The following is a 22,005-nucleotide window of genomic DNA, read 5'->3' on the forward strand; positions in this document are numbered from 1 at the left end:
CTAATAGTTTCCTAGATAACTATTTTTTCTATTTAATTCATGTGGGGGCTTCAAGCTCCCTAGATTAAAGTCCGCCCTTTATCCTCCAAATGTTTAGATGAATATTAATGTAATATATAAGCTAAATTTGATGAAACTAGTTCTATATTATCCTAGATAAACAATATTTTGTATTTTATTCATAGTCCCCATTAAAAGTTCTCTCGTTATACTCTAAATGTTCAGATGAATGTAAAAATTCTTCAAGGGAAATTTAATGATTTTATCTCTAACAGTTCCTCAGATATACGAATTTTTCTATTTTATTGATATGGGCGCTGCAAACCCCCTCAGATGAAAGTTTGCTCTGAATATTAAAGTTCTTCGTGCAAAATTTTAAGAACTTAAGAATTTTAAGAATTGTATAAGATTCTAACTGTAGTAGTTTCCAATATAAACGAATTTTTGTATTTAATTTATATGGAAGGTGCCACGCCCCCTAACTCCAGTTCTCCCACATTTAATTAATATGGAAGGTGCCACTCCCCTCATGGGTAGTCCGCTAATTTATTACTTAAAATGTTTACATGGATGTTAAAGTTATTCATGCTAAATTTTAAAAATCTAACTGTATTAGTTTCCAAGATAAACGAATTGGTGTATTTAATTTATATGGGAGGTACCACTCCCCCTAACGCTAGGCCTCCCACATTTAATTAATATGGAAGGTGCCGCTCCCCTCAAGGGTAGTCCGCCAATTTATTACCCAAAATGTTAACATGGATGTTGAAGTTATTTTGTTTAATTTATATGGAAGGTGCCACGCCCCCTAACGCTAGTCCGCCCACTTTTTATCCCATGTAATCATATTGACACTAAAGTGCCTCCGACAATATTTGAGAACTCTAACTGTTATATTAACTAAAAAAGTTTGTTCCGGAACTACATTATGCCCAAATATTGAAAATTACTCCGCCGGAGTAGAATTATCCATTCGCAACAAATATTCATTCATTCATTCATTCGTTATATAATATTTTCATGAATATGTACTTTTTCATGTTTATTTTAAATTAATTTTAAATTAAATTAAAATTAAGTTTTACTTAACTTCAGGCACTCACTTAAATTTTGCAAATTTATCTGCCGGAATAGAATTTTTCGTTTGGAACAACCATTATTCAATTCAGAATATATTTTCCTCACAAATTTTAATATCTTTATCTTTAGTTTTTAATATAATTTTTAATTTTAGTTTTTAATATATTTTACAAAAAATTTTCATCAAATGAATTCGCCGTACTTGTGGTTTTCGACATCTATGTAAAACAAATGCAAAAACAAAATGCTTGTCAAATGTTTTTGTTGCAGAACTGCATAAACCAAATTCAAAAACAAAATACTTGTAAAATGTTGTTGTAGAACTGCCACCACCAAGGAGAATTCATATAAGGTGGTGTTAATATATCAGCTGATCATTTTTTTTCTTAATTCGTCTGGTTTTTCTAGCTGTCAAAGTTTGTTATTGTTTACATTTTTATATTTAAAAATGCCCGTTAAACAGAGAAAAACTTCGTTAATATTTTGAATTATTTATGTAAAAAATCTGAAAATACCAAGCATCTCGTAAACAAATATTATTTTATTTAAATAATGGCATAATTGGTATGTATACAAATATGTTATCTGGGAAAAATATTTTTTCTATTAAATGTCAACATATTACACAATATTGTTTTATATTTTATATTAAAATTGTGTAGATAACGTGATTAATTAAACAAAATCTCTTTCCGAACACTTAATATTAAGAAACGCATATGAAGTATTTTCCCTGCTGGCGGAAGCTGACTTTTACGTTATAGCTTAATTTTGAAATCTATTAAATATTAACAAATTAAGCAATATTGTTTTATATATACACTGTGTAGATAAAGAGATTAACTAAAAAAAAGTCTGTTCCGGAACGCTTTCTATAACAAAACCCATATGAGGTATTTACCCGTCCGTCGGCTGCTACATTATGGCCAAGTATTGAAAATTACTCCGCCGGGGGAGAATTATCCATTCGCAAAAAATATTCATTCATTCGTAATATAATATTTTCATGAATATGTACTTTTTTTGTTTATTTTTCACAAAAAATTAAGTTTTACCTAAATTAAGGCACTTACTTAAATTTTGCAAATTAAGCTGCCGGAATAGAATTTTTCGTTTGAAACAAACATTATTCAATTCAGAATATATTTTCATACAAATTTAATATCTTTATCTTTACTTTTTAATATAATATAAACATTTTAGACAAATTTTTCATCAAATGAATTCGCCGTACTTATGGTTTTTGACATTTACAAAAACAAAATACATGGGAAATGTTGTTGTTGCAGAACTGTCACCACCTTATCTGAATTCGCCTTGGAAAATACGAATGTAAAATTTGGCAGTCGTTATAAGTATTGCCAACTCGTCCAAGAACCGTGAGTGGGTCAAAAACGGATCAAAATTCCCAAAAACATGGGTAAAATGCACCATGCATAATTTTAAATAACTTTACAAAAACAATACACGTTCAGTAGTACGAATGCACTTTATTTAGAAAATCCAATAATACGAATGGCAAAATTTTTACATTACTATTCTACTCTATAGCAGTTTTTAATTATGCAGCACTAGCACCACCTCTCTTGTATATGACTATAAAATAAATATGAAACTTTATCATTTTTGTATCACTTTGCTACAAAAAATTGCAGTCATATATATTCGTATTAATATAAAAATTGCAACTCGTATTTGCAATTTCTAGTAGCAGGCAGACATAATTGCAGGTCAACACACATAATGTCTCTCATAAGTATTCGAATTTAGGTATGATATGAAAATAAACCAAATTTAATAACATATTTTGTATGCAAAATTTATAAATTAATTTGTTAAATTGTCTAGACAGTCCTTAGCTTTGATATTACGCTTTTTAAAACTTAAAAAATTCACATTTACTTAAATTATTCAGCCTTTTTTAAAAGAAGTCCATAAAATTACCTCACAAAAGTATACGAATTTTTTCTGTATTTCATATTTGACTATATTATACGAAACACAAAAATTAGAATCGAATGTGTTTCTGCTAAAAATTGTTTTAAAGGGTAACTATCAACCGAATGGATATATTTTTGGACCACAATTTCGGGGCATTTTTATGTAATATCATTAAAATGACGGTTTTTGGCAAAATTTGTATTTTTTCGCCTTTTTCCCAGAGATAAAACCAAAATTTGTTATTGGGATTTAATATACCCCTTGGAGTATCGCTAATTCAATTTATTGGAACCCTAGTATATTTTTATAATACTAGGGTCAAAATTTTTCGGGGAAACATGTCTTCTATATATTGTTTTAGATATCAGCTTAATATATTGTGGAAGTGTACAACTCCAAAGCATGCCTCGAAGAAACGCCATTCAATATAGTGGAATCATTCTTTTTATAACCAATGACCTCTAGGCTAAATGCCACCATATAATTATGGTCTAACTCAAAAATATTGATATCTGTTTAAATATTATCTATATCATGGAATGTTTAAAAACTGATCCTTATAACAAAAATTATTATTTTTAGACACCTCAAGGAATCTATTAGATCCCAATATTAAATTTTGGTTTTATCTCTGGAAAAAGAGAAAAAAATGTCAAATGTGGTCAAAAATCGAATTTTAATGATATATGAAAAGATGGTGCAAATGCCCCAAAATTGTGGGCCAGATGGTCCAAAAATATATCCATTCGGTTGATAGTAACCTCTTAAAACAATCTTAAGCAAAAAGACCATTCGATTCTAATTTTTATGTTTTGTAAAATATGGTCAAACATGAAATACAGGAAAAATTCCAATACTTTTGTAAAGTAATTTTATAGACTTTTTAAAAAGAAAGGTTAATTAATTTAAGTAAACGTGAATTTTTAAAGTTTTAAAAATCTTGATATCAAAGCTAAGGACTGTCTAGACAATTTAACAAATTAATTTACTAATTTTGCATACAAAATATGTTATTAAATTTCATTTCTTTTCATATTATACCTAAATTTGAATACTTCTGAGAGACACTGTATATTTTTGTGCTTTATCAGCGCACACTCAAATTTGTTAAACCAATATGGAGAGTATTGATGTTATTTTTGTTTGCGTTTTGTTTTTCCTAGCAGCAATGTAACTTTATTTTGGTTTTGCTACTGCCAGTTGCAGTTTTATTTATTATTTTTTTTGGCAATATTGATGCAGCAATAATACACTGACAGTTTTATGACATTTCATGAGCTTAAATTCAGTATTACACTTCACATTTGTACGCATGTATATATGTATGTCGAAATTAATATGTATATTTATTATCATCCATATATCGTTAATATTCGACCTATAATATCTTGTACTGATTGACATATTAATTATTAAAATATAGTTTAAATATTCTCATAATTTCTGTATGATAGAATACAGATAAATACTAACATGATATTTGTTTGTTTTTTTCCTTAATGTATTACAAAATAATATTAACTACATTTCTTCAAAAAAAATTATATAATAATCTTCTACATTTTAGCAGTGTGATTTGAATGATTTGTAAAGTAAGCTCATTAGAATTCAACAAAAAATATTTTAATTATGTGTGTTCACTCTGTTTGATACAAGGTGATTATAAATTTATTAATTTCTACAAAAAAATATTTAAAACTATCATTAGGTTATACAATTGTTAGAAGTATAACAATATTATCTTACAACTACATTGCTCAAAAATGTTTATTTATTAGAACAAAATAATAAACACGCTTTTAATTTGAGTTGGGTTTTATGGGGTAGCCATATTTTCAATAACATATACATATTTATTTAATTCGAATTGAGGTTCCAAGCCCCCTAAAAAAGTCTGCCCATTTTTTCCCAATGTTCATAATGAAGTTAATGTTTTTCCTCAAAATTAGAAGATTCTGACTCTAATAGTATGGGAGGTACCACTATGTATATTTTACAAACTATTTTATATGTTGCGAAAAATAATTATCCTTAATTAATCTTTAAATTGTAAAACTATACACAAATATATAGCATGCTTATGCAAATATTGCGAATATTCAGGCGGCAATTCTATATATTATCGCCGGCTTGCTGAAGAGTTTTTCCCTTTCGACTTAGAATTATTATAATTTTACCCCAATAACATGTATGTGCGCTGCTATAACACAAAAATATATTTTTTTCTTGTACAACAAACAAGAGATTATTACTGTTGATTCGTGCTGCTAGAAATTGCTGTGTAACGTCGCAATTTTTCTAGTTAAACATAAAAACAGAACGGCAATATTTAGTAGCAATGTTATTTAAATCTGAAAAAGTTTAAATATTTTTAGTATGACGAGTGATAAAAATGTGTATTTTGCGACAAATGCTGACTAATATATTAGTAAAAGTAAACATTGCTCTATAGTACGAATAGAGGCCAAATTTTTCTATTCGGTAGTACGAATAGCGGTTTGTTATAAGAATTTTGGGTTTATTTACGTATGAATGAAGTTTTTATCATGTTTTACCTTAGTATTGTGAAGTATTCATTACAAGTATTTTGTGTTTTTAACTATCCTTAATACACATGAATATTTTTCAAATTAAATATTAGATTTTCTTATTTTATTTTATTAAAATCTCGATAATCCAACAGAAGAAATTTAATTGGATAATAAAGACAATGAGGAAAGTATTTTATTTATTCCTGATAGTAACCCTGTTGAGAACAATACTGACTGTAGAAATCAATTTACAAAAGTAAATTGTTATTCAATAGGTTTAGAGATTACTATGTACTATTACAAATAGAAATTTGTTTTTGAAAGTAGTATAGTCCATTGAAATTTGCAAAAATACAATACGTTTGCAATGCCTACTCAAAGTTAAATGTATATTTAACACAAGTCAAAGCCAACTTGATAATTGAATTACACAACTTATTTCTAGCGAGAACTAATTAAAATTAATGTCGTAAACGATAATAGGGGATAAACTTTTTTATGGTTGAGGGAAAAGTATGAAAATAAGTTGTAAAAGTATTAAAAGAAGTTGTAAAAAATTCAGATGAATTTAAAAAAAAATTATATTTTTTTATTAAAAGAAGTTGTAAAAAATTCAGATGAATTTAAAAAAAATTATATTTTTTTTATAAAAGCACCGTGAGAAATTGCAGAAAGCACTATATATACCCGTTTTATTTTTCCGGGTATTTTTAAAAAATCTCCGGTTATACGAAGCTAAAAGGCTCCGAAATGGCAACACTGGTCGTTATGCTCTCTTGATATTTTTAAATAATTAAAAAAAATCCATTTACGTGAAATCGTGAAAACACAAAATATATAGGACTGTCACAGAATTCGATCGAAAGTGGAAATAATTCCGTATTTTTGCTTCTTAAGAAAAATAAATTCAAAATTCTTTCGGAATGAAAACACTTTCAGTTTATAAAGCGGAATTGAAATTAATTAATGTTTTTTTAAAGTTTCAATAACAAAAACCTTTACTAAAATACGATCTTGGTTTTTATAAGCTAAACAGAATAAATTTGAAAAATATCGATATAATTATACCCTTCACCTTCGTGAGAAGGGTATATATAAGTTTGTCATTCCGTTTGTAATTTCTATAATATAATTTTCCGACCCTATAAAGTATATATATTCTTGATCCTTATAGATAGCGGAGTCGATTAAGCCATGTCCGTCTGTCTGTTGAAATCAGTTTTTAGAGGACCCCAGATATCGGCGAGATCCGAATCTTCAATAATTCTATTAGATATGCTTTCGAGAAGATCGCTATTTAAAATCAGCAAAATCGGTCGGTAAATAACGGAGATATGAGCAAAAATCCGAGACAACCTCTGAAAATTTCATCAAAAATTTGTTATAAAAGCAACAACAACACTCTATATAGAAAAAGATGTACACGTGTGTGTGTGTAGATGAATTTGGTTTTATTCAGCTGTGTATTTTTTTGTATGTTTGGAATCCAAACATACAAAAAAAATACACAGCAAAAAAATATGATTTGCATTTTTTGTTAGAATAAAATAATTTCCCCTTTTGTTTTGCAAATATATTTTTTAATGAATAGAAAAAAGTATTTAAAACGTTTTCAATTATATAAGAGTAGATTGTGAGTTATTGTACAACAATTTTTATGCGAATAATGTAAGTTTGAAATTTAAAACTAACACAAATTTTTTCCAAGTGCTTTTTAAAATAATTTTTTTTACGATAAACAAAAACAAAATCTACGTCTCGTCAATGTTTACCAGCAATGAATCAGAGGTCGAAGCCGACCGGCTTCAAGTCGGAGCTTAGCCGCCGCCGAATTATATTTAGTTGCTTGAGCCGCCGCCGAAACATTCGGCTTAAATCGACTCAAATTTTTTGCAATGTTTTTATTAACTAGACTGTAAGCAGCGTTGCCACTTTGGTTATTATTAACCAAAATTGGTTATTTTTATTTTGCATGTGTATATGTGAATTATTTTTTCGTTTTGGTTATTTTTTGCAAACAATTGAACTAAATGCTGTTTGCTTTTATTCTAAAAATAAAAAAACTCTTTTAGTTTTAAATCAACTATGTAAATAAACATATCGTCCCTGTTTTGAATTTTGGTAATATGTGGATTTTTTTTACTATTCGAAATTTTTTTATTACTGCAATTTATACATCTACTGGTTATACTTATGTGCACAAAGGTACTTTTCGATATCTTAATTGGTTTAGGATTTAGCAAAAGGACCTTTACATTTTCCACATATTAAATGAGCTGATTTAAATCAAAACAACACATTAATGTTATTTTATTTACACTAGCCAATCTAACACCGTGAATAATTGATCCTCTCTATCCTTTTGGTGCATCCATAAACTTAAAATTGCTTTTTGGGTCGATTCAAACTCGTCCGTCCTTCCGTTAATATTTCTATTGGAACTTTTTATGCAAAGAACTCGAGGTACTTATATAAAAAAACGAAGTAGGATATATTTCGTATTTCGATTTTTATGGAATTTGGTGGGAATAGTCTACGTACTTAGTAGATTATGTCCTCTAAATTTAATTTAAAGTATAATTGCAACTTCTGTACCTATTTGAAATTTTGCATAAAAAGATACTGTGCTAATTTGACGAAATTCTAAGATAAAATAATTAATAAAGTATTTTCTGCTAATTGATGTAAGAATAGTATCACAATATCTTTAAAGTATTAATAAACTGATATTTTAAGTAACACAGCTAAGGAAAATTAAATTGTATTGTCTACAAAAGTTGTAATAACATCTAATCTCGTACGACGAACAATAATCGAGATATACGTAAAGATTTCATACTCATGACCTTTGACTTCTACTAAATATCTCACCATGACTTTTAGTTCTTTATTTACATTTTCTAGATGATGTTGTATACTTGTTTTTATTTTACCGTCTTAAATTCTAAATTTTGGTCAATTTGTCGGATAATTTGGATAGATTACGTTTACAAATATTGCTGAAGTTATGAATGTAAAACTGAAATATTTTGTCAAAATTTTTTTAGTTGACCCAGTTTGCTTGCGAAATATCGGTCAACAATTGCACCTTGTCCCCATATTATGCCCTATTCAGAGAATTACTTTATGGCTTAAAAAAGTATGTATATCGATGAAATTCAAAAGTTTTTTGGAAATGTATTTTTGTCAAAGTTTATGAGGATCGGTATATAATTGACTCTATCCCTCATAAAAAGTCTCCTCAGAAAATGACTTTAAAGCTCACAATGTACTGCAATATAGCAACAAAATTCAACGTAATTAAGTTTTAAAGGAACTAAAATATCTCTGTCAGATTTTATGAGAATTAGTCCACCATTCACCATACGTCTCATATAAGATCCCCTACAGAAAGTTACTTTAACGCTCATAACTGTCTTCATAATAGCAGTTTAGCGACGAAATTTAATATAGTTACAATTTCCACTTCAGAAAATGAATTTGTTATTTCAATGTCCAAATGTAAACAAATAAAAATAATATTGTTTACTTTTTTCTTAATTTGGTTATTTTTTATTCGGATTTTGGTTAGAAAAAAACGTTTGTTGTGGCAACATTGACTGTAAGATCAATTATGTTTAAAATCCACTATGGTGAAGGGTATATAAGATTCGGCACAGCCGAATCTTACTTGTTTTTCTATGGTTTGGATGCTGTTGGCGTCTTTGCGTTGTTATTTTTGTTTTTCTGTGTTTTTCGTTATGTATGTTTAGATGTCTGTTGGTTTAGATGCCTTGTGTATTTTGTGTTTTATTTCGTTTAGTCGGGAAAAAATTTAAAATTTATAAAAGATGTTTAAAATATACTATGGTGAAGGATATATAAGATTCGACATAGCACTCTTACTTGTTTTATTATATATTTGGAAAAGCTAAAACAAAATAGATCGGAATAATAAAACGGAAATAAAACAATTCCGATCGAAATATGTGACATAGCTGATAAATCATACGACTTTTATTCTCTTTTTTGTCATACGCATGAAATTTAATTTTACTTTTTCATTAGACTTTACGTACGTAAAGAGTGATCGTGTGAAGGTCTCTTATGTATTATGTTTTCTGTTCTTTGTTTCTTTTTGTTGTAATTTTATTTTTTATTTTCTTCCAACAAATGAAAAAAACAGCTGATTTTGATAAATACTTGATAAAAATTTGCTGCTGAAATTTTTTATGATGAATCATCTTATTAAGTTCGTAATTTGGGGTTGAATTAGAAAGGAAAGCGTAAATGAAAAGTAACTGCATCGCACAGTGGTATAGGACAAAAAAAAGAGGGAAATAATTCGGTAACTTCTAAACGGTTAATTGGACCTTATAGGCCAACCAGGGGCCCGGCGGGGGGTCCTCAAATTAGGACACCTCGGCTATGTTAAATTTTTAAAACGATCCTATTTCTTCATTTGAGTTATATCCATACCAGGGGCGGGGTTATCGAAACCCGTTACAAAATGATTAAGAACATATTGGGTCATATAAAACAGGTCACTATAATTTGATATCGACTATGCGATTTGATAATTTTTGCTCAAAATTGAATTTTCCATAAAAAATAGGGTTTTTTTGGATGGACCTGGTCCCCTCGGTATAAAAAATTTTTAGGTTTTGTTTCATTTATTGTATTTAATGTAAAGTCAGCTTTCCAAAAAGTATAAATTCTATATACATCTTCTTAGAAACTTTTTAGATTACTTAAAAAGAAAAAGATCCTTTTTTCCCCAAAAAATGACAAAAAATCGCCTTTTTTAATTTTTTAAATTAAAATGCCTATAACTTTGGACTCAGTCAAGATTTTTACATTATTCTTTCACTGCTTGATATATAAACATGTTGTTAAGCGAATAAAAGAAAAATTTTCAAATGCAAATATCTCCTAGACTATAAGAGATAATTTACTGTATTTATTATTTTTGTATTAATAAAAAATTCTTTATTAAAAAACTTGATGTATTTTATATTTTTCATGTACAATTTGGACTGTGCATTTAAATAAATTCGAGTATGATTTTTTTTAACTTACAACACTAGTTTGTAGGCGAATATGGTAAAGAAAAAAGGGAAGTACAAAAGGGGCAGGAATTGTAATTTAAGCTGTTTTTTGGTATCACTTTTGTTGTATTTTTGGCAGTTGATTTATTTTTGTTCTGTAGTCAAAAACTAAAAAGAATCAAAAACTTGCAATATTTTTAAATTTATTTACTATCAGCTGCTTTTTACTGGGCTAAGTGCCACGCGCACTTTCAAAATAAGTTTTAAAATTAGCATATCTCAGAAACTGCAATACCTAGAGTCCTCAAGTTTTGTATGGGTAACTTTGACATCCATTGGAATATTTTTGGACAAAATGAGAGGAATGGCCATAGTAGCACCTTCCATATAAAGAAAATATACAAAAATTCGTTTATCTTGGTTATATGATTATTTAAGGAAAAACAGTTGGCGGACTTGCAGAGCGCGTTGCACCTGCCATATGAATAAAATATACAAAAATTCGTTTATCTAGTAAACTAATAGAACTAGATTCTTAAAATTTTGCACGAAAAAACTTAAATATTTGTCTGAATATTTTAGGGAAAATGTCAGATTTTTGTTATGAATTAATAAAAGAAATCTTATGTCTTATATTTTAGTTATGTGAATAAAATATACAAAAATTCGAAACTATTAATAAAATTGGTGAACCGATTTTCTCGAAATTTTCACAGTTGCTTCTGATATGTCTACAAGAAACTATAGGCTACCTTTTGTTTTCGAAACTCAAGAAGGCAAGGTGCCACGTCCACATACAAAATAAGTATTTAAAGTCACAACAGCTAGAATCCCTAATTTTGGATGAGCAACTTTGGCATCCATGTGAACACAAATGGACAGTCTAGCTACAGTGGACTTGACATCTCCTATATAAACAAATCTTAAATTAGTATAACTGAAAAAGTTCGAAACTTTTTAGCAAGGGGGCATGGCACTACTCATTAAATTAGCGGACTTGATTTTAGGGGCGGGTACTCCCTAAAATCAAAATTCGTTTTTCAAAAAGGGGTCTTAGAACCTGTCATATGATGATGATTTTTATTGGAACATATTTGAGAAACTATTAGATTATTAAAACTTTGCAAAGGTTACATTAAAATCCAAATTGACCTTTTGAAAAATTTTTCGAATGTTCTACACACTGTACCACTGCAGAAGACGATTAGTGCAGACTACCTACCAAACAAATCGGATCTGAGCCCTTCTTTGGCATTCCCCGAGAATGTGCCAAAGGTAAATGTGACTACTGGGTGAAAATTTACTCGTATTGGGAAGCAATGCCGGTTTCAGACAGACAAAACGTTTCATTACACTTTCAAAGGGAAAATCGTAAAAGCTACTAGTGCTGAATAAAAGCGATCTCAGAGCACTAACGGGATTACTTACTGGACATTGTGGTAATTCATTCTAAGCAACTCTTAAACGAATTTATGCAGATTCTGTGGCTAACAAGAGTAAACCTCAACACGTATCTTATGTATCTGCCCAACATTAGGCTCTTGTGCTGCCTTACTAACCCTGAAAGACATATTTCACCTACTAAACCAGTTACCTTCCTGTGTGAACTAAATATATGGGTATAGCTAGTACATATTTTATATTTACAAATTAAATTTGTTTATTTATGTTTCTTTCACATTGTAGTTTTTTGTTAATTTTTGTAAACAAAACTAGTGTGATTTCGACACAATCAGAAAGTGCATGCGGATTTTGTAGAAGTTGTTGTACAACAAGAAATGTGGCTACTTTATTAATATAACAAAACTTATATTAAAATTGTAATAAATATAAAATATGATTTATTCTATCAGTACGAATTATGATTTATAAATTATGGTCACCATTTAGTTACATACATGTGTACTATATAAATACATATCTTGGCAATTTTGTTTCAAGTGACAACTTAAAAAATTGAATTTGATGAAATTTGCACTAAGGTTAGTACTATTGGAATCTTAAATTTGAGTAAAAAAATTATTTGATATATGTTAATATGTATATCTTACTCGCATTCCATTAAGGGACTATTAGTCCTTAATGGAAATATAATACAATATGTCCAACTCTGACCTCCCCTATGTCCGCAATTCTTTACCGATTTTTTAAGTTGGGTCACTTAACACGAAATTGCCCATATAAAAGATATTTTTATTTTTTGGCTAATATTACATATTCAAAAGCAGTTACTTTACAAATACGGAATCTGACTTAAATATTAAATAAGTAAGTATAAAATAATAAAACATAACTTATATTTAATGTTATTTAAATTAAGAACAGATGTGGCAAATATTTATCATTTAATTTTTGTTTTTTTCAGGAAAATATCACAGTTATTTTATCTAATGCTGGAGGTCCACATTATGTCTTTTTGCGTCAGAGTACTACGTAATTTTTAAACATTCTTCGTATTCGACACTTCAAGTTGCGACGATTTTGAAGTGTGAAATTTAGTTTTATTTATAGATAAATAACTTTGCGTTTTTAACAGCATTACAGCTTGATTACAATTGGAACCACAACCGCTGTCGACAATAAGTTTTCATGTATTTTGTACGGTGTATTATCGTCTTGCGGTTTTCGACTTTGTGGTTGAGATAGATTCTATTAAGGTAGAAGTATACAACACACGTTGAAGCGGCAGCGTGTTTTATGCTTTTCCAACTTTTCACGCTTTATAAGCTGCAGATTTTGTTTAGATTTTTAATATTTTCTTTTATTATTGATGAAATTTATTTCATATTAGTATATTTTTATTCTACACAAAACAAAATACAACACTGATCAGCTGTCGACGAGTCAAAAAGTGAAAATTGTTGAACTTTTTGCGGTAGACGCGTTACTACAGTATGTAACTTGTGCTGTGTACTTCTACCTTTATACTTTTATTATCTGGCGATCCTCACATCTTGCAAATACCGGGTTGTTATAATACGCATTTTTTCACCATGTTTCGCTATCCAAAACGTGGTCTTTGCGGTTACAATTGTAATTAAGCTGTCAATTAATTTATTATTTCACCATCAAATTCCCCTTTACACGAGCACACTAGTAATATGATCTGTCAAAAATTTTGTAGAAGATGACGAATCACACATTGAGCGAAAATACGGATGGACAATTTTACAGGAATAAAATTAAACACATACAAAATAAGTGGAAGAGTTGTGTCATCTTACTTTGTTATTGTTTTATACCAATTGAGTAAACACAAAAAATATCAAACTTTACGTACGTAAAGTGTGATCGTGTAAAGTGCCCTTAAATTGACACATATACATTAAAATTATATAAATTGTGCTCATTGATTCTACTTTTTGAAAGATGCGTAGAATGCGAAATAGCATTGAATGTGTGATGTAGACCAGCATAAAGCTGGTGGTCCACTCTACGCGTCTTGCCGTCAACGCATTGCGTGCTTTTCATACTTTCTTCGCATTCTACGTTTCAAGTTACATATAAAAAACATCGCGTTTTTTAGCTTTTATTTATTTTTTTTACCATTAAACTAATTTTAATGTATTAAAATTAATAAACACACATTAAAAGAAATCGGGTAGCCTGTTCGTGCGCCGATTGTGACGCTTTTGTACATGAACTTGCATCATACAAATACATCATGGAATCTACTTTTTTTGACTCACGCGTAGAATGCCAAAAAACGTAAAACGCGTAGTGTAGAACTTCAGCTATTTATTTACAAGTTTGAAATCACTAGTGAGGGCAATACTATTAGTGTATAGTAATTGTAATTGTGCTGACTAAATAAATTTAAACTTCCCGTGAAATATATATTTTTTTACAATCTGCTGTAGGAATTAATTTAATAATATAAAATAATATAGAGCCAGTAGTTCATATTTTTTTATTATATAAGTTTTATAACAATAGAAAAACCTTTTAATATAAAAACACTAATATTAAATATAAAGAAAACTAAAAACATTTTTAATAAAAACATACATTATTTGTTAATAAAAAATAATATAATTAATTAATTTTTGATTTTTAATTAAATATTTTTTAAATATAAGATATGCAAACCGGTGCTATATTCACCCCATGCAAAAGATAAAACATTAATTTGCATATTTTTGACCCATGATATTTATATTTGCCATATCAGAACATAAATTTATTAGCAATGCTGAGAAAAGTGTATAAATAAAGAAATTAGTAATGTAGCTGTTAAAATATTGGTTATATGTATTACACTAAAAGTGCCGAATGGTTAATAAAAATAAGAAATATACATATATACAGTTGTCAAATTAATGAATCGTGAAAGTTTTTTTTATTAATTAGGAAATTTCTAGATAAAGAGCGGGATTATTCTGACATCTAAAATAAAATTGCAAAGCTTACCATTTTAATTAAATCAATTAATCCTAACGATTTTTTCAACCTTTTTTAGCCACCATTAAAATTTTTTTTAAACTAGAGATCAAAGTACACTTTAGTAAATAACAGAGCACAGTGGTATAGAGGGAAATAATTCGGTAACTTCTAAACGGTTAATCCGATTTTAATGAAATTTGGTATGCACAAAAAGGAGGTGTTGTCGAGTTTAGGTTTTGAATTTGGACCTTATAGGCCAACCAGGGGCTTGGCGGGGGGTCCTCAAATTAGGACACCTGGGCTATGTTAAATTTTTAAAACGATCTTATTTCTTCATTTGAGTTCCGATTTAAAAAAAATTTTGTATATAGAATCTCCTCATCGAGCACTATCAAAAATGTTGTCATAGCAGTAAATTATCTCTTATAGTTTATGAGATATTCGCATTTGAAAATTAAAATTTTAAAATTTTTACCGTTCTTACTTTAGTTTTTTGATAATAGCGGGTCCAAATATTCCCGATTTTCGCCATTTCTTTTTTTATTCGCTTAACAACAAGTTTATATATCAAGCAGTGAAAGAATTATGTAAAAATCATGACTGAGTCCAAAGTTATAGGCATTTTAATTTAAAAAATTAAAAAAAGGCGATTTTTTGCCATTTTTTTGGGAAAAAAGTATCTTTTTATTTTTAAGTTATCTAAAAAGTTTCTAAGAAGATGTATATAGAATTTATACTTTTTGAAAAGCTGACTTTACATAAAATACGATAAATGAAACAAAACCTAAAAATTTTTTATACCGAGGGGACCAGATCCATCCAAAAAAAACCCTATTTTTTATATAAAAAATTCTCAAATCGCATAGTCGATATCAAATTATAGTGACCTGTTTTATATGACCCAATATGTTCTTAATCATTTTGTAACGGGTTTCGATAACCCCGCCCCTGGTATGGATATAATAGGCAAAAAACCAAAAAATCCCATTTTTGGGATTTTTTAAAACTTTTTTGGGAATTCCGGGATTTCTAATAAGAAAATTCGAAATTTTTATTTAATTTTGGATTTTGAGTAAAAAAATCTACCTAACTGTAAAATTTCATCAAAAAATATTCATAAATAAAATTTTTATTGCAATTTGAAAAATTTGTATCTTCGCAAAAACTGAATAAAAAACATTTTTTAATTTTTTTTTAAAAAGTATTCCGCGAATTTTTTAATTTTCAAAAATTATATACAGTTTTGAAAAATAGACAAAATTACCTTTCCATTGATATATAACATGCCTACCTAATGTTTTTTAAGTGACAAATTAATTAGGGAAAACTCAACATCTTTTAGAGAATTTATCTAGTACTATTATTTATCCATACATTTGTTAGGCATGTTTTACTACCTAAATTTTTATGAATTTTTACAGCCACTTTTTACGATTAATCTTTTATTCTTTATCCCTAAAAAAAATTAACAAGTATTTATTTTATATAAAAATAGTCTTTATTTATTTTTTTTTATAAATTAATATAATTTTGCAAAATAATCGGTATCACAGTAGTCCATATCTAAAAGATAAAGTAAATCTTTAAATTCATGAATATTTTCAAATGCTAACGTTTTGTAGCAAATCCAACGTTTCCTTATAGTAGATAAAACAGGATCAGAAGATAGAATCAGATTATTAAAAATATCTTCATTTTGAGACTGCCTAGAACACTTCCTTGAGCTAAACTGATGAATATGCTTAAAGTCTCTATTCCTCGATTCTTGGGGTTCTTCTGTAAGCTCTCCTAAAGGCAGAATATTATGTTTTATGATGACCTTTCCATGACATAATATCTTGTGAACTGTAGGTGTCATTTCTTTCCAGGGATATAATTCCAAAAGTAATTTAGAAACTTTTGTAGAATACTCTCCAAATTTTTATTTATGCTATTTATCGCCATTAGAATAATATTGACCTTTTGCAGTAAATCCATACTAATTCCGGTTATTTCGGAAGTAGTTTCAAAATGTTTAAAAAAACGTCTAGCGGTATTACCATCGTTTGTGCTTCCATATCCTGTGAGTGGTTTATCAATATTTAATCCCATCCGCTTTTTAAATTCCTCTTGAATTCTTCGTTTCTCACTGGCTCTCATTTCCATTAACTCCTTATTGTTATTTGCACTTTTGTTTGCATTTTCCGGTATGCTTCTGTACTTTAAATCATATGCTAAATGTAGAAAATGTTCCAGAAATCGTATGCGAGCATGTAGGGGGGATATTCCAAATTGTAATGTTTCCTCATTTATTGATCTTTGCTTGGAAATATTCGAAAATTCTGATTTTTTATCACCACATATGTAGCAGTACCAAGTAGATGATGTTCCTGTAATGGCATTTCCAACTTTCCCATCAATCATTGTAAGTTTTAAATCATAGGACATGTTAAACGAATAATTTTCTATTTCGATTGTTATAGGTTCCAAGTTTTTAATTTCTGCTTCAATACGATTTATCAAATCTTGCGTTGTTGTTTTGGATTCCTTTATATACTCAAAGCTTATTGGCCTACAAAAAGCTTTGGATCCTGGAGTCGAATTCTTCCAAATATCATCGAAACTGGTTGATGGAGAATCGCTGTCAGCATACTTTCGAATTCTTAATGGAACTAGCGATGCCATAAATACACTTTTATACTCGGAAGATGATTCACTTGTGTTGATTTGTTTATATTCCGAGAGTGCTGATAATCCATCACATCCCCACTTACAAATGAGTTGAAGATCACAAGAATTTATTTTTTTAGTTGGTCTGAAGAAAAGTCAGAAGCAATCCTTAAAGCAGTATTTTCGAGTAGAGCGCCGAGTCCAATAACAGCCTTCCGATCAGTTATTTCAATAGGAGGTGGTATAATGCTTTTCTTCTTTTCATTTATTTTGTCATATGATGGTAAAACATCCACTCCTTTTTCAGATAGCGCCTTTCTTAACGTTATGTAGTTATCACGACTTAATCCCAGCTGCAACATAAGCGCAATAGCTTCTTCCTCAGTGAACGTTGTATCAGATGATGGTGTGGGTATACTCTTTACAATTCTTTTCAGTCGTCTTGGTGATGCGGTTGGAAGAATATTTGCAATTTTTATGGCATCCAAAGGCTGTTTTTCTTTTCTTAACATTGCTTTAAAAGTGTCCGAAACTTCTTCGTTAGATAAGGTTTCTAGTAAAGTTGATAACCTTTTCCTCTTAGATTTTGAGCTCAAATCCTCATACTGCTTACAGGGAGCACCAACAGTTGATACGCAAATAGCAACTTCTACACATTCATCCAGCCAATCAGAAAATTTCGATCGAAATTTAGCAATGGAATACCGAACACTCTTCAGTTTTATATCAACTGATTTTATAAAATTTTCAATTTTACATATATCAGTTTTATCCACTTTATTTTTTATGTGCAGTTTCAATATATTTCAATAAGAAGTTCACTTTATCTTGAAAAGGAGCTGAAGAGTGTTCAAATAAAATGGAGCACAAATCATTTTTTTTTAGTACGATCGCCATGGTTAGAAAATTACAAATAATTACAAACAGATATAAACCTGTCTTATATATTAATTACAGGTACTTAAATTAAATTATTTTTTAAAGGGTTATGATATTCTACCTAATATGTCTAACGTATCCTTATGTAATGAATTTTTCCTCAATAGGTCACTTTAATAAGCTACCTATTAAAGTGACCTATAGGGGTAAAAATCATTACAGTTTAAAAAATAATACCTGAAAATTTTTTAATATATGTAACAAATTTAAGAGTTAACGTTATGGATGAAAATAATAGTGCTAGGTAAATTTTCTAAAAGATGTTGAGTTTTCCCTAATTAATTTGTCACTTAAAAAACATTAGGTAGGCATGTTATATATCAATGGAAAGGTAATTTTGTCTATTTTTCAAAACTGTATATAATTTTTGAAAATTAAAAAATTCGCGGAATTAAAAAATGTTTTTTATTCAGTTTTTGCGAAGATACAAATTTTTCAAATTGCAATAAAAATTTATTTATGAATATTTTTTGATGAAATTTTACAGTTAGGTAGATTTTTTTACTCAAAATCTAAAATTAAATAAAAAGTTCGAATTTTCTTATTAGAAATCCCGGAATTCCCAAAAAAGTTTTAAAAATCCCAAAAATGGGATTTTTTGGTTTTTTGCCTATTATATCCATACCAGGGGCGGGGTTATCGAAACCCGTTACAAAATGATTAAGAACATATTGGGTCATATAAAACAGGTCACTATAATTTGATATCGACTATGCGATTTGAGAATTTTTGCTCAAAATTGAATTTTCTATAAAAAAATAGGGTTTTTTGGATGGACCTGGTCCCCTCGGTATCAAAAATTTTTAGGTTTTGTTTCATTTATCGTATTTTATGTAAAGTCAGCTTTTCAAAAAGTATAAATTCTATATACATCTTCTTAGAAACTTTTTAGATAACTTAAAAAGAAAAAGATACTTTTTTCCCAAAAAAATGGCAAAAAATCGCCTTTTTTTAATTTTTTAAATTAAAATGCCTATAACTTTGGACTCAGTCATGATTTTTACATAATTCTTTCACTGCTTGATATATAAACTTGTTGTTAAGCGAATAAAAAAAGAAATGGCGAAAATCGGGAATATTTGGACCCGCTATTATCAAAAAACTAAAGTAAGAACGGTAAAAATTTTAAAATTTTAATTTTCAAATGCGAATATCTCATAAACTATAAGAGATAATTTACAGCTATGACGACATTTTTTATAGTGCTCGACGAGGAGATTCTATATACGAAATTTTTTTTAAATCGGAACTCAAATGAAGAAATAAGATCGTTTTAAAAATTTAACATAGCCGAGGTGTCCTAATTTGAGGACCCCCCGCCGGGCCCCTGGTTGGCCTATAAGGTCCAAATTCAAAACCTAAACTCGACAACACCTCCTCTTTGTGCATACCAAATTTCATTAAAATCGGATTAACCGTTTAGAAGTTACCGAATTATTTCCCTCTTTTTTTTTCCTATACCACTGTGCAGAGCTGCGCTGATTCCAAAGGCTTTACATATTTTCATTCCACTTTGAGAAATCATAACATACTTACTTTGGTCTCTGGATTTTGATTTTTTTAATGTTTGCGTTATCAATAAATTATAAAAAACGTGAAAAGAGTCTGACGTGTTAAATATTCCCGTCAAATAAGTTGTTTTCCCTTTCAATTTATAAGTGCTGTGTTTTTTTACCAAATCTTAAAATGAAATAGTAACATTTTTTTGCAGTAATTTAAGTAAATCCATTATGCAAAAGGTCAGTTTAGTCAACAAATGTCTAAAATAATTTAGTTATAATAGTTGTAAATTTTCAGAATTTGACTATTGTATTTAAACAATTCGTCCCGATGAAACTCCCATAATAACTAATATCATATAAAGTACGTATGCATGTATTATTGCAAAAAGGAGTATTGCTTACTTATAGTTTAATAATAATAGTTTAATAATAATTTTTACTAATGTAAATACGTTATCTGTAAAGTTTAAAACGACATATATACATATATTTGAAAAATTTGTTTAAGTGCAGTGCCAGTGTTAAAATATATACTGCATTATTGCATTTTTTCAAATATATAATATACAATTTCCACATTCAATATTTAGTATTATATTCAGTCGAATAAATATGAATTGACTGCTTTATTACAAATAAAAGTTTCTTTAAAATTGTATTTACTCACCCTGGTTTCAATTTTTTCCGATTTTCTTGTGTATACATTTTCATCCTGTTTTTCCTCAAATGTTTCATATTTTGAAACATTTGTAGTGGGTTGATAGGATTCTTGTTGTGCAAAGTTTTTATTAAGTTGTTGTTTTGTTTCATTCTCATTAGCTAATTTTTGGGCCAACAATTTCTGCTGTTCAATTTCTTTAGCCAATTCTTGTTGCCTTTTAAGTAATTCCAATTCCATTTCTTTAAGATGGGCAAAATTTTCTTCTGCTTGAATATTACTATCAATACTTGATATAATGTCCTTAATTGTATTATTTAAATTGTCCTAAAAGTTAAAATGAAAATGTGAAATTAGTCAAAAAAAATTTAATACACTTTAAATATACAGAATTATTTTAGGTTTATTATGCACATTTATTATGCATTTATGAACATAGGGGTTAGAATTTGTGGTTTCTCTGAAATTTTGTTAAAATCCCCTAAAAAGACATAAGCGATAATTTTACACTTTACTTAATGCCCTATAAAACTTATTTAAACTATTTGGTTTATATTTGACTCATATTTCTTTAGATTTTTATACCTGTATACGAATAAAATGTGATTTAGTATTCATAATAAAGCATTTAAGTTTAAGTACCTTGCCTCAGATATACTAAAGCCATTTACTGTTTAATAAAACTGTGGATATTTAAGTAAAATTTTGATGGGGGCGTTTTAGAAGGGCTAGGGTCAAATGAGGCCCTATAATTATAAAGTTCATCATTGTCATCAAGACTAGTATAGAACTTGGTTTTGCAGCTTTTATGAACTTAAAAGCCCTATTTGGCGGGTTCAATTCTACAGTACCATAAAAGATCATGAGTCAAATTTCATTGAATTATCTCCAAAATTGTGACATGTAATTTGATTACAAGGTATACCGGCTCTATTCGGGGGTTCAGTTGTATGGGGACTAAGTGAAATAATGGACCGATCTTAACCATTTTAAATAGGGTTCGTCCCTGGGACAATAGAAGATTATGAACCAAATTTCATTCAATTATCTTCAAAATTGCGGCCTGTAGTAAAAAAATTATAAATAACATTTTAATATGTTATTTGTTGGGAACAAGACCAAGGAGTCCGCTTGTGATTAAAATTGTCAAAAATTTAATAATTATTTTCGAAGTTAATTAAACAAATATGTTTAGAATATTCTTACAAATATTATAAGTTTTGTGAAGGAACCTTTAATTATAAGAGCACAGTCACACGTTCAATATTTATCGTGATATTTGCTGTATTGTGATA

At 28.6% G+C, this 22,005-nt stretch overlaps 1 protein-coding gene across 5 annotated transcripts in view; it reads right to left on the bottom strand.

Moving 5' to 3' along the window:
* Window positions 1-21,045, bottom strand: part of LOC111688479 — a 58,585-nt gene extending 37,540 nt beyond the window's left edge. For all 5 annotated transcript variants that reach the window (XM_046956627.1, XM_046956625.1, XM_046956616.1 and 2 more), the window contains exon 1: window positions 20,720-21,045. In XM_046956627.1, coding sequence (XP_046812583.1) covers window positions 20,720-20,950 — 231 coding nt within the window. In that variant the 5' untranslated portion in view covers window positions 20,951-21,045. The remainder of the gene's footprint in view (window positions 1-20,719) is intronic.
* Window positions 21,046-22,005: the final 960 nt, after the last annotated feature.

The sequence above is a fragment of the Lucilia cuprina genome, chromosome X, assembly GCF_022045245.1.
Source record: "Lucilia cuprina isolate Lc7/37 chromosome X, ASM2204524v1, whole genome shotgun sequence".
In the NCBI taxonomy this organism is placed as follows: Eukaryota; Metazoa; Arthropoda; class Insecta; order Diptera; family Calliphoridae; genus Lucilia; species Lucilia cuprina.